The following is a 14,431-nucleotide window of genomic DNA, read 5'->3' as shown; positions in this document are numbered from 1 at the left end:
TACAATCACCCTGGGTTAACTACCATTTACTGACGGCCATTATTACTGGCCATTACCGAACTGTGCCATGATGGACACTTGGCACCACACAAAACAGCAGCAACTTTCTTTTCCAGTTTGAATACATCTCCAAATGCAAGACTGACAAATCTTTTATTTCTAAGCTCTAGGAAGCAAAGAAAACAAGAACCGATAATCCCTAAATGGCCCTCATAAACACTGTACCCATGTGCTACGGATTTCTGATGGGACAAAGATCTGCCTCTTGTCCCCCCACCTACCTCGCCCCAGGGTACTGTGGGCGTAAAGTATTGATTGCCCCCGCTGCTCAGAGAGCTGAAGGTTCGACTCTGACTTCCCTGCGACTGCCAAAGGTTTATATTCCTCCTACGATTTTCCAGCATACTTAGTCACCCCTCCTAAAAAGGGCACGCGACCCCAAGGTTTTTGGACATTCTGTACCCCTAATATCAAGCCTGGTCAGATCTCTTGGGGTTCTCTCAACAGAGCAGCGAGTGGAGCCAAGGAAAACTTGGAATTACCAGGATTTTCCTTCCAAAGTGCCAAACAGTTTCATTTCGTTCCTTCTCATGAAGAAGCTCCAGGTACTAAGTGTGACATGAAATGTTGAACATTCCTTGGGGCACCAGTTAAATTCAGGAGTGCCAAGAATTAATAAAATAAAAAAAAAACATAACACAGCATTAAAATATCATTTACAACCCTACAGAGAGCTGTTTCAGCATTTAACTAAAACTAGAAACCTGAGTGAAATGTCTGTAGGAAATTAAAGATGTTTTATAATCCAGAATTTTGTTGGTCACATTTATCATTAAAAAAACCTAAGAAAAGCAGCTCTTTAAATTAGATGGAAACCAGGAAATACATTAGGTCCTGAGCCTTTTTAAACATGCTGGAATACTGCCTAAAGAAACAGTACTTATTCAAATTGTCCTAAATGTCTTCTGTTCATTTAACAAACCAATCTCATTTACCTTGGCAACTTGGAACGTGGTTTTGCAATTGCTTCCCAGGCAAAATCTGTGATGTAATTAAAGGAAAGACAGCAAGTCTGATCTTAAAGTTACATCCACAATTGAAATCAATACCTAGCTGCATCGCTGCCTGATTATTTTCTGCTGTCAACTTGTACCTTTGAGTCTCTGTGCAGCACACAGTGATCCTGAAAAAAGATCACTGGACAAAACAAACATGAATTACAGTTCAATGCTTACAGAACACAAGCACTGTTCCAAATTCTGACAAGATAAGTTTGAGTTATTCCTATCTATTCTTATCTTTGCAAAGACGGTAAGAGTAGTTGGGATGTTTGATCTGATGATTTACAGAGATGCATCTTAAGGCACATTTTCTGTTACTCATTCCTAGATAGCCGGTTTTCAATTTTCTTAAAATGCCATCTCTTTTCTTTACATACTGTATGATTACCACTTACTTTCACAGTACCAGCCCAAAAAGCCCAGTGAGCCTGATTTACCACTTATCTCCCCAAGCCTGGCTGTGATGAAGAGAGGATTCAAGCTAGGAGTATGGCTCTAATGTTAGCAAGAAGACAGGCACACTGACCCTGTCAGAAACTTGCAGGCACCTCAACTAGTCAGAGGTCTTTCCCTGGAGGACCCCTCCAATCAAAGAATGAGGCATAGACTGGACTGAAAGAATACCCAGACCATCTTTTCCATTTAGGTCATGTCATGGAGATAAAGGCATACTTTCATCAGATGCGTTAATGATCCCTCGGGCATATAATCATTTGCTTTCTTTGCCATCTAAAGCACTGCACGCACTTTCGGGAAGATTTTCATGGGATATACAGGGCCATACAATAATCCAGAAATCAAGTGAAATTGATGTGCAGTCTTTGCAAAGAACTCCTAACACCTTCAACATTGCAGTCTGTATCGGTAATGAGAAAGGTCACTGTTGCATTAAAAAGACAGGAAGTATTGCAAGGAACAAGAAATGAATGAGTGGGCCATTTCAAATAAAAAAAACAGTATGGAACATTTTCACTTTCACCAAGATGGAACATTTCATAGAATTACTAGAACTAAAAAATATAAGAATGTATACAAGCAAGATATACAAAAGCCTGCACAGACATGTGAACAGACTGTGATCGACTGGTTTTAGAATGGTCTTTGCCAGGAAATCGTGCAGTCTTGTCAATGCAACAAGGAGGTTAGCCTTGACCACTCGCTAGCTTTGTAGTTTAATTCATGGTCTGCTAACTGCTACAATGCGATGTTGCAACGTGAAACAGGAAATGTGTTTTTATACCATTTTCTTCCTTCTTAGTCCTTGCCTGCAAGATACAAGCTGAAAATAGAAGTGTATGAAGCTTTCGATCCTTTTTGCCTTCAAAGGGCAATTTACAGTGTGCAAGGCAACTGAAAGGTGTAAACAGAATGTGCACCAGAAGCACAGCACAAAGAAAGCTCCTGGAGTGAAGGCTAATGTGGTCATCGCAGTGTAAGAAAGGCCAGAAAGAAAAACTTTTTTGGTTTCTGCCACCTGACCAAACCTGGAGCCTTTTCCAGCTGGTTTCTGAGGGATCAGAGAGAAGCTACACTCCCAGAGTCAGCAATTGACCCTGAAACTCTTCTATGTGCATTAGAAGCTTGTGCAACCTGCTCGCTCTCTATAATTGCTCATTTCTGTCTGCGCCCATCAGGATTTTAAATACCCAAATCAAATATGTTTAAAGTATTTTTTCTAAACTAAAGAAACTCAATTCTCTCAAATACATGAAGTATGTTTTAGTTAAAGAATCATTATTGCTGTTCTTGGGACTTGAGGAGAATATTAGTAATGGTCCTCTTAATCGTAACAGTATTGTATTAAATTGATCAGAGGTACAGCCTCAACTCCAGCCCAATCAGAATGAAGACAGAAGCAACCGTGCAGGGAGATCTGATGTATTAATACAGCTCTTCCTAGTAGCATTTGCATCTTTTACTTTATGTACTTGTGCAACATTCCTGAAGCAGTCTGAAACCTCTTAATATCATGAGCAAAAGAAACTTCAAGTCTTCAACACATTAAAATAAAGAACCATAAAGCTTAGATTTTTTTACTTCCCTTTTCTAGCTGAAGTGAAAAAGGAATAAAAACAGCACAGACACATATTGAACAGAAATGCGAGACCATAAAGAAAGCTTGCAAATGGCAGGAGGCTAGTCAGCTCATTGCAGTCATTTGGTCGCTAATTGATTAATTGATTAATCTAATTCAGCTGTTTCTTGAAATAGGCCAGGGGCATCAGTTCAACAGTGTGGCTGGGTATCTTGTTCCAGACACCCACATCCCTTTATGTAAAGTACCTTCTGTTTCCAGTTTTAAAAAGCCTTTCCATTAGTTTCCACTTGTATCCTCCAGTTATGCTTCAGTGTTGAATCTCAAGGGGTCTGTCAGGTGGTCTTGATCTGTTTTGCCAATCCCTTAACTTTTTTTTGTGAACCAGTGGGCTGAGCCTGTGTTGGTGGTCAGTAGTGGTCAGCAAAGCAGCCCTCCGGAGCATTCACTTCGGCCGCCCATCCATTTTCTATCCGTTTCGTCTAAGGGGAGAACATGCAAACTCCTCACAGACAGAACCCCAGGAAGGAATTCCAATAAATACAGCTAAAGGCAACTTGAAACACAAGCTCCAGCACGATATAACCAGAAGGTAATACCTTAAAACACTTTTATAATTTCACAAGAACCAATATACTAAAAGAACAATGGATTGTTTAAAACTAAAAATAAAAAAACATCTGCAAAATTGGTAAAGAAAGCACCTTGCGGCATGCCTGTGTGCATAAAGAGGATCGGGAAAAGCCAAATACTAAGCACACGAAACCACAACTGATGTAGTATCTACCCAGGAAAACTGAGATCCGACATGCATTCCCCCCTGAACCAAGAATGGATCAAGCCTTACACTGATGCAAACTGAAGAGCAGCAATGAAACCACAATTTCCTAGCCTACCCCCACAGCCGTTTATCTTGTAAGACCAGCGTCTTCTTGTTAGGTTTACATGAAAAATGACACTGGGGGAGATTAAACTGCGTTCTGCCGCAGAGTGAACCATTCCCGCATCGAGGGCAATGCGACTACAGCGGAAACCCAGTGTGGGCGACAGACACTTCCTGGCAGAAGTGACCTGCTAACGGTAAACATGTGGATCCCCTCCCCTCACTTCTAAACCACCTGCGATTTTGTTCAGTTAGTTCAGCCACGTTACTGGCGTGACAGCTGGCTGGAGGGATACTAATGCAATCGATGCGCCCCAAAACAAGAAAAGAGAAACAGTCCCTGGTGACGCTACTCCAAATTCAAGCGCTTCCGAGTTCCTACATTTGCTTTTAACGGAATTTCATAAAATAATGACTGCTATGAACGTCGAGAAATCTCCTAACAGCAGTAAGGAAGACTCAAGGTACCACTCTTCTGAAAGGGCACGCTAAAGGAAACAAAGAAAAACGGGCTGACATCTGAGGAAGGAGAGACCACTCTCCTCCCAACAACAGCAGATGCTGAACACTACAGCGATCAATTGTTCCCCAGATCTCTCCTCGTGTCCCGGAGGGTGAGGGACACTAGGCCTGGCAGGAACCGTGGGTGCACCGAGTTCTGAAAACACTGGATGTGGTGATAGTGGGGTTACCATGGCAACAGCAGCCCTGGGCCTATAGCTGTACAGGCCTGTACTGTAAAACAGGAGTCAGCCTATGGGGAGAAGACATTAAGCTTTTCTCGGGGCCTGTGGTGACCTACTTTCCCTCAGTGACACCTAATGTGCTGCCAAAACAGCCAGGGGCAGCCAACCTGCAGGAAACTATAGGATTAGGTTCTGGAGAACATAAAATCGATCGATTGGGAAGCATTTGTGCATTGATTAATATAAGCTGCTCACCGTGGTTATGTGGTTATTACATATAAATGGTTACGGCATTTATGAGACCTAGAGAAAATCAAAGACAACTATTTTGTTGAAGCAAACCTAGAAAAACAAACCTAGAACATGAGCTTTGAGCAGTGGTGCTGCCTAAGTACTTCACAGGACCTGTATGCTAACCGAGGACACATACTGAATACAGATTGCTATTGCACATCAGCAGGAACCACTATAGGTCTGCCTTGTCGCAGAGCCCAACTCTAGGTGTTGGCTATAGCAGCCTTCAATAGAACATATCTGCATAGATACCTGGAGGTGTTCCAGCAGTACAGTTTGAGCCTGCAGCTCCGAAAACCTGAAATGGGAGTGTTATTTACATTGGTGCATGGCTAATTTGAGCTTGCAACTTGAGTTCTAATATTAAGGCTATTCAGCACCTTGAGATGTTGTACCAGGAAATATATAATATAGGAACTGCCTGCAATTAGAAATGTGATATCACTGCACGGGGAGGTCTGGCACATTTTTGTTTTGAGAGTCAAGCTTCAAATGCATGTCAAAAAGTGTTCCAATAACTGGGAAAAGCAGCATTCGTGAGTGCAACTCCTGCTCACAAAGGCGAGAACTGGCAGTCGCACCTCAGCGTCACACACAGCAGCCTGGCCTCCTATGCCGTGAACTAGTTTAAGACGAAGTTCACGGCCTGGCTTGCCTTGTAAAGTTTCACCATGGTGAAATGATCACGATGCGCACCACGGCTCCACCTTACTTCTGCTACAGTGTCCTGGGGCTTTAACGGGCCTGTGCTGTCCCTTTCTAATATTTCTGGGATAATTGTGGTGTTTCCTCGAACTGAATTCTTAGGGAGCTCCCAAGTGGCCTGACCAGTAAAACTCCCCCCCCCCCGGGAACAGGCAGAGACCTACGATCCAGGATACTGGGCTGTGTCAACAGCTGCCGCTACCAAGGACTTCAGCTGGGCAGCGCATGTGGCAAAGTGCCTCCAGGGTAGGGCGAGGCCGTCTCAGCTTGCTGGCAGCCTGCATCTTTGTGGGCGCCAGCAGCGTGGAGCTTGCAGCGTGCGAAAAGACGAATGGCACCGATGAGCCGGCAGGTCAGACGAACGTTCCTCTCCCTCCTGGGCAGAACGGGTGTCAACACCCCGAGAACCACAGGAGATTCCAAGCCCAAGGGCTGTAATGTTGACTACAAGGGTTAACAAGGGCATGGGGTGCTTACAATAGTACACTGTTCTCCAACATTGCCAAAAAGGAATGCATCTAAAAACCATACGTTTACCATGGTAACCTTTTATCAGTGTTACTCCATCTTGAACCCTGCTGGCATTCTGCTCTAGCTCTTACTTTAGCGGGAAACCTGCAAAGTTTCACCCTGTTAAGTTGCAAAAACCAGCTCCGAGCAGCTCTCGGCTCAGTACTGGAACAGCTCTGCTGGGTTTTTTCTGCAAACAAACAGCTGAGAATAACCCCAGCACCGCTGGCCAAAACACACCTCTGCGCAGATCTCAGGAGGGCCCCGTGGGTGTCCTTCACCAGCAAGATCCTGCTTAGTTTCACATCCAGGCGTCCTCTCTTCAAGACTGCAGCTGTTTTTAAATCCTCACTGCCTAAGAACTGAAAACCAAAACATTTATCTAATCCTAACAGTGCATTTGCAGTCCCGCCAGAAGAGGAATCAACAGAGAAACTCCTGCACCAAGGGAAATATTTTCTGCTGTTAACTCTAGGTGATTTTCACCACGAACTGAGCAAGTTATTTAAAAAACATGTGTGGCAAATTCAACCAACATGAAAGATGCCACAAAATAAAAACTGTACAAATCCAGGGTGATAAACCCCAACAGAACCACTTTTTAGAGGAGGGTACAACATTGTGTAACCCATACACTATATACAGCGTACTGTTGAGTACATTTTGAATAGGACGAAAGAACACATTCCACTTTAAAGAGTTAGACATACTGAGAATGATTCAGAAAGTACTTTTCAATAGTGCATAATGTGCAAAAGCATTGAAGTATGCTCTCTATCAGTTTCTAGAAGTATTCATGTTATCACTGCATCAGTGAAAACAGACTGTGTAAGTTCCAATTTTCTTTGCACACATTTGTTAATGTAGTGGTCATATGCTCACATGATAAATTCACTGTCCAAATATTTCTCTGCACATGGCTTGTTCTCTTTGATGTGGTTACTGCTCAGTCATTCGGAGCGATTAGATTTTACTCATGTTTTACTCAAGTGTCAGATCCCATAGTTAAGGAAAATGGAGTGTGACCAGAAAGTAGCCAGTTCAAATCCCATGTCTGCGACATGCTGACATTGCCTTACTTAACTTAATTACACTGCCATCCTCCAGATATAAAACCAAGGCACTACTGAAAATAACTACAGTTGCTTAAGAACAGTTCAACTTCTAGTCTCTTTTGTTGCTTTAAGTGTCTGCAAACTGTGCAGTTATTTATTGATTTACTAATGGCAGAACTGACAGATTAGCAATGACATGGCACCAGCAACACTAGGTAAATACAAGCACTGTCTGAAGCATGGATTATAAATTGGTACTCTTAAACTGTGAATCTCACTTGTTCCTACCACAAGTGAAATCCCATTGCCACGGACACAGAGTCCAATCATATTATAATGAGCATCTTTTAAAGCAACAGAACAATAAGCGCATAAGGGAGAAGGGAGAAGGCAAAAAAAAAATGTGTCAACAAGGCCTGATGCACACATTCATGAAAATGGGTAAAGTAGACAAATCCCCCCGTTAGTGGACGTGCTCATTGTAATACAGCTGCACCCATTATTCAGGCTTGTCATTTATTTGGCTGATGCTTTTATCCAAATTGATTTAGATTTGTGTGCTTTTACATTGAAGCTATGAGAGTGAAGTACCCAAGAGTGCAACAGCAGTGCCCTTTGCTGAATGTGAACCCACAGCCTACTGCGACCAGTGTCCTGACCACTTCTCCCAATAACAGCCTGAGGCCTGCTTTTAACAAACAGCATCATTTTAAGAACCTAATTTCTTCAATTCTTTTTGTCTGTTCTGGCTGATCTGAACACATCTAATTTGTGACGGCTTTCCTCTCATAAGGAGCCACTTGACAAAGACGTTTGGGAATTGAATGGAACAAAGGGAAGACAAATTCACATCATAGCTGTTCTGATTTTCTACAGGCATGCTTGGCACAAGGGAGACGTCAGTGACTTTCAGGTGGCTGCTTCAACTGACTTTCAATGCTTACACGACAAAGTTAACAGCATGTTTGCATGTCTGGTTATTCCAAGTTCCCTTGAAAACACTTTACTGGGAAAATCTTGGGTAACTTAAATGACTCATTTCTCATCCAAATTGCTCACCAGCATGAGCTTTACAAACAACTCTCACAACATATTCAGTTCATTTAGGTGCCCGTTTCCTTTCTTAGTGGGAGAGTGGAATTCACAGCAGGATTTATCGAACCTTCTGTACTTTCTTTCCTCTTACCTTTAAGGAGACACCATGGCTAACTTTCCAAAAAAATACCTACTTAAGTGAAAAAAGCAACAAAAAAAAAAGGGTTTTCCTGCTCCCATATGTGGACTTAAAGATCTGACCCTTAGCGCCGGTGAGAGCTGTCAAAGCTGAGATTTGACATCCTTGAGGTGAATGGTGGGGCAGTAATGGAAGAGCAGAGGTAAGCACTGCTGTCTTGCAGAGTACTGAGGCTCTTGCTTCACTTCCAAAACTGCGTGGAGTTTGTATGTTGCATGTTCTCTCCGTGTTTGCATAGGTTTCCTCCGGGCGCTCTGCTTTCCTCCCACAGTCCAAAGACATACTGACAGATTAATTGCTTCTGGGAAAACATACCCTAGCACCAATGGTTGAGTGCTTGTGTCTGTCTGCCCTGCAGTGGACAGTGGCATCTGTTTAGGATGTACCCTGCCATTCTCCCTTTGCTTGCTGGGATAGACTCAGGTTCCCCTGCAACCCTGGGTCGGAAGAAGCAGTTAGAAAATGGGTGGCTGGATCTGCAGGGACACTCGTACTGACCACAGAAGCCAAAAGAGAAGTGATGGAAAGAGCTCAGCACACGCGCCAGGAGCAAGGCTCTTTAATTGTCCTTTCAGGACAGACTCACCTGCCTATTGCATACCAATTCAAATATCAGACATGAAAACACACATGAAAACTGGAACAACCTTTCACGCCTGCAGTGTGACCTGTACCGGTCTGTTCCAGGGTCTTCGTTACAGGATTTCACAGGACCCAGCTGTCTCTTGTGTAGAAGGCTAGACGTACATGATCATCACAAACGCTAATGTGCAGACTCACCTAAACTGCCATCTCATTCCTTTCTTCTCTAACTTCTGCAGCTAGACCATTTTCTTACCTGTCATAGTCACCAACACCTGAAGATTTGAAATCCCAAACACAATCCATAGAAATAGATGTTAGCTAGGAAAAAAACTATCTTTTCATTTATTCACATTATCCATTTCAAAAGAATTGACCACGAAGGCCATCAAGATATGCTAAAACAGAGCCTCACCGGGTTCACAATCAGCAGCCTTAACCAGAGAGATGCATGAGACACAAAAAAGTACAAAAGGGTCAGACACAAACATGCTGTATCTGGTATAACTTAGCTTTGCACACCATGAACGGCATGATGCAGATGCTGATATCATTTCACGAGAAAAACAGTCACTTCTACCATTGTTACAGATTCTCACTTTTGCATCACGACATACTACACAGTTAAACAGTCAGCCTCATGAGTCAAATTCAGTGCACTGACAATAGAACACTTTGTACAGATGGTGGTGGGGAGCTGGAGTTTTTACAGAGAGCAGGATCAAAGGCTGGCAGCTTCGGCTGCAAAACTACAACCCATCAGGGTAACATGATGGCAGGCAGCTAAAGACAAACTTGATTTCAGTAAGTTATACTACAGCACTCCCAGCATACCCCCTTGGAGAAGAGCTCACCTACTGCAGCCCTGGTCAGCATTAACTTAAGATCAAATGTCAGGCAGCTGCAGTTCAAGCCTAGTCTACTGTTAAAATAGGTACCAGATGAAGTGCTCCAGAACAGCACACAAAGATGACACTTCGACAAAGGCGAGATAGATTAGAATTCACAATCCTGGATGGCAATCTTCAGAAAGGGCAACATGATCCATTTCATTCCATTATTTCATAACTTGCCAACATCATCTTGTTTATACAGGGTGTGCATTAGCGCTTTAGGCCATGTAGTCTACGTTCAAGTTGATTTGAAAACTTACTGACGTCCACTGTATTGACAAAATAAAAGTCAGTCTAGATGTTTCTCCCCATTTTCTCTGAGGATGGGTGCTAACTTTCAGGAGGAGAAATGAAGCAGAAACAATTTTGAGAACACAATAATTTAAGTGGCATTGCAAACCACCCGGTCTGAGGTGAAGAATATTATAGGACAGCTCTTGCATATTTTGTCTCCTTTGTTTTTGTGGTGATATGCAAAGCAAATAACACGTCCCACCTGACTGACTTCAATGTAAAGGATCACAGTGTGAGCCTGGTCTTTGCTAGGAAGAAGCTATTGCTCAATTATCCCTCTTGCACAAACATATTACACCTCAGAGTCAGGGAAATGTCACAGGAGCTGTGCAGATCCCTGTAGGCCCAGACAGAGCTGCCTCATGAAGAAGAGCTTGCTTTGAAAGTCAAAGCAACAGGCAGCCAAGAACCAGGTGGAGCATTTGCATGCTTAACAGGGGCATTTCAGCTGGATCAGGGGGAACCCTCAAGTCTGAAAAACAGTACTTATAGGGACCTTTCAGCTAATAAGCCTTTTGTAAGTGAAGCAAGGTGTGCTATTCTTCCATTGCTGCCCTGGATTGACTGAAAGAATGCAGTCATAGAAAATCCCAATATCCCCCAGGCATGGCTATCAACATCCCTGTGGGGTGCACTGCGTCTCTTCAGCCTGGCCACTGTACATGCACTGGTGTCTACCTTCCGTTCTTGACCACAGTGGACTCAAGTCATACTGGCAACAGAAATCTCAGTTCTGTTGTTATCCAATCCAATACCTTCTGACCAATGAGATCATGTGAATATCGACATCATTGGCTTAGCCATCAGTTTCCTCCCTGCAATATGTTTAAGTTCAAATTCAGGGCGTTTCGTCAGCAGGTGTAACTGCAACCCCCCTCAGCCAAAGAAACGTTTTTTGCGATGTTCAACCTAATACCATAACACAGACAGACCCATCTACAACAAAATACAATAACAGCCTTTAAATTCCCTTATTTAAAACAGGCAAGGTTTTGAGTCAGCAGAAGTCAGGCTGCAATCACTCCCAATGCATTTAAGGTCTTGGGGGCCACAGGCTGGTGTGTGAACCATAGTGACGAAAGAGAAAAAGAAACGTATGTGTTTATCACTATTTTCGTGCCACGCAGCATGCAAATGTACTCCAAATAAGGTGGCAAACATTAAATATTAAGCCTGTTTCTCAACTTTGATACTCACAAGATGTTGAACTTGAAGAAACCAGAAACAGCCCAAGCTCATTTCTCAATGAGGTCTGCTGGGAGCACCCTGGGCAGTGTCATGAAGTTCAGACCCCTAATCTTATCCAACCCTGAGCACTGCTGCCAGAGACAGACCCTCTGCTTCAGCATGGGAAAGACTGGGAAGCAACAGCAAATCAGTACTGGTGTAGCTGGAGGGGACAATGTCCTGCTCAAAAAAGTAGTGAATAACCTTTTACCAGAACAGGGTGCCAGCATGCATGTCCATAATGATTTATGATGTTGCTTTCTCTTCTGTAACACTTATAAAAGGGCAAAAAGCTCATTTAACTTGAAAGGGTGTCCAAAGCTACACAACGGGTGTAATACGCACATCCCCACTTGAACTCCCCTCCCCATATTTCTTAAAAATGGATATAGCTCTACATAATCAGCCAGGGACTTGGAAAGCAAAATCTCTGTGTCCTAGAAATAAGAGCCAGTATTAACTTGCTCTCTTTCCCTTGACAGATGTGCTTGGAAAGGTGTCGTCACCCTTCTCTTTCCTCACAATATCAAGGTGGATCTCTTTTATAACAAGGTCAACACAGGAGCATCTGTTTTTAGTCTCTTCCACTACTCTCGAGGGAATCGGTGCTTTCCGAATGAATTCTAGGCTCTTTGAGGACCAAGGCATTCAGCATAATGAACAACTATGGGAACCCTTAGCAGTGGCCCAGACAGATTACAGCCTAATAAACAAGTACAGTACAATTCACAGGTTGTGTGTCGAATTATTCCAATATTCAATCCAATTGTCCTGACACGGGGCCTGATAATTTGTTCAGACTCTTATCCATGTAGTGACAAGCATTGTACTGAGCAGGCATTTAATTTCTCAGTCTTGTATGAGCACTGCTGACTCCCACATGTGAAGATCAGACTGCAGTTATAAAGCCCACTGTCAGAGGGGTAGACAGTGCAAACTGCAGTCTGTATCACTTTCTCCATGGTAATTCATTACATGACAGCTAGAGAAAACATATAATGTCCTGTAAACTAGTGCCAAAGGGGCAAAACACTGTCTAATATATAGGTCTGGGTTACACAAGGGAAATACAAATACCCAGCATGACTGTCACCTTGAAAGAGCCAGCAGCCTGTGACTATACTCCTGCTCAGAGCAGGCAGATCGGCTAAGAATGTACGTGACTCAACTGAGAGAGATGGGCATCAGCCTTAAAGCACCTTTCATATCTCAGCCTCTGACTGACAATTACTTGACTCTTTCCACCTCCTCAGCCTGCATTGAATCTCTCCGGAAAACTGCAACCTTAAAGACAACCATTTCACAAACAGAGAACACTTTTTTTTCTACAAGGCTCCATCTTTTGAAACTGATTGTCACCTGGAGTGTAACCCACCACTGACGCCTTAAAGCTCATCTACAGTTAGGATGATAAGGCTGAGCTCACCTTTATTCGCATAAAAACTGCTCGATGATGAGCGGTCTGTCCTGAGTTTAATGTTCTTCCCGTTAATTGATATGTTAAACTGTGACTAGTTGTGTGGCAGCGGGGAACTGCATTCATTGCGAGAACAAATTGTTTTGGACCCTAATAATAGCTCCACAGGTCTTGAAACAAAACTGTCACGTTAACGCATTTACGCTTCGTAATGACTGCGATCCGACCGACTCCTCGCTCACAACGGCTCCTTGCACTGCAGCCATCAACCGCAATGGGGAAAGCGGAGAGGGCGATATTAAAAGTTTAAAAGCAGAGCTACACGGCAACCTGCGTCGAGACCGACGGTATGCACTTCATTAAAAATCTGTCTTTCCAGCCGCGGCGAAGGCGAGCTCAATTAGAGCGCCGCACTTACCGCTGTGTGCGCTGAACCACCTGGGCGCAATGTGGAGAGGCAAGGTGTCTGCTAGCGACGCCCGGGGTCCAAGATAAAGCATGCCGTCCGTGTGGTGCCCTGCGCCTGTTTCCTGGTACCCGTTCCCGTGTGCCGCGTCGGATCCAGACCCTGCCCCGGCTCTGTCCGTGTCCCCAGTCCCCCGGCCGCCATAAAATCCAAACGGCACCGCGCCGGTGGGGTCTATCCCCATCCCGGCCACAGAGCTGACCGAACGGCTGCGCAGCCCCATAGCGCCGCCCGCTCGGTAGTGCCCGAAGTGGGCCGCGGGTGGCACCGCACTGTCATCCGTCGACACACCCGGAAAACCTCCCCGGGGCCGCCCCGCTGTGCTCTGTTTGCCCCCCATTCACAGCTCCCAAAGAATGGGGAGGGGTTCAATAAAGTACGGGTCTTTTTAAAAAAAAAATCGAGAGCCGGCAGATAATTCGGTCCCTGGTGCGCCCCTGTTAATGGACTAAAACAGCCCAGGTCCGTTACCGCCGGTGACAAACAAGAGGCAAAAAAAAAAAATCCCAGCTTGTCAAGTCTGCCTGAACCAGCTGTGTCTAACCAATGTTACAGCGCATTCCTCCAAACCAAACATGAGCGAGTTTAAAGGTCCCAGTGCGCCCAGAAAAAACAACGATGGTGAGAACACAGGGTCGCCTCTTGCCTTACCAACAGCAACAAACCAACAAAAAAAAGCAACACGTTTCCCCCCAAAATAAAAAAAAATAAACAGCCTCCGCCACCCAAAAAGCAGGGGGGGAAAAACTCAGAAAAGCAGCAGGATTTTCCCCTTTTTCACAAGTGTTGCTCAGTTCAGCGAACCATGACAACCGCAGCAGTCGGTATCCCTGCTCCCCTGCTACAGCGTGTATCGGTCTCAGATTTATTTTATGCCCCCGCTGTCGGGTCAGTGTGTGCCGCTCCCCTCCGCTCTCATGCTCGCAAGGTCCCCGAGCTTCTCCTTACATTGCTGGTCGGAGACAATAGAAGCGCTCACTGCGCATACGCGGATTAAAAGCGTGGAGATAGAAAAGGCAGACGCTTAACCGTGTCACTGCTGGGCATCCGCTAACAGCCGTCTGCTCTGCGTCTGGTAACGACTTCACA

At 44.3% G+C, this 14,431-nt stretch overlaps 1 protein-coding gene across 1 annotated transcript in view; it reads right to left on the bottom strand.

The window, feature by feature from the left end:
- The window catches only part of znrf1 (zinc and ring finger 1), a 50,806-nt gene extending 36,375 nt beyond the window's left edge, over positions 1–14,431 (bottom strand). The window contains exon 1 of the mRNA XM_006641179.3: positions 13,295–14,431. Coding sequence (XP_006641242.1) covers positions 13,295–13,682 — 388 coding nt within the window. The 5' untranslated portion in view covers positions 13,683–14,431. The remainder of the gene's footprint in view (positions 1–13,294) is intronic.

Source organism: Lepisosteus oculatus, chromosome 20, assembly GCF_040954835.1.
Source record: "Lepisosteus oculatus isolate fLepOcu1 chromosome 20, fLepOcu1.hap2, whole genome shotgun sequence".
In the NCBI taxonomy this organism is placed as follows: domain Eukaryota; kingdom Metazoa; phylum Chordata; class Actinopteri; order Semionotiformes; family Lepisosteidae; genus Lepisosteus; species Lepisosteus oculatus.
This window is presented reverse-complemented; position numbering and strand designations above follow the sequence as displayed.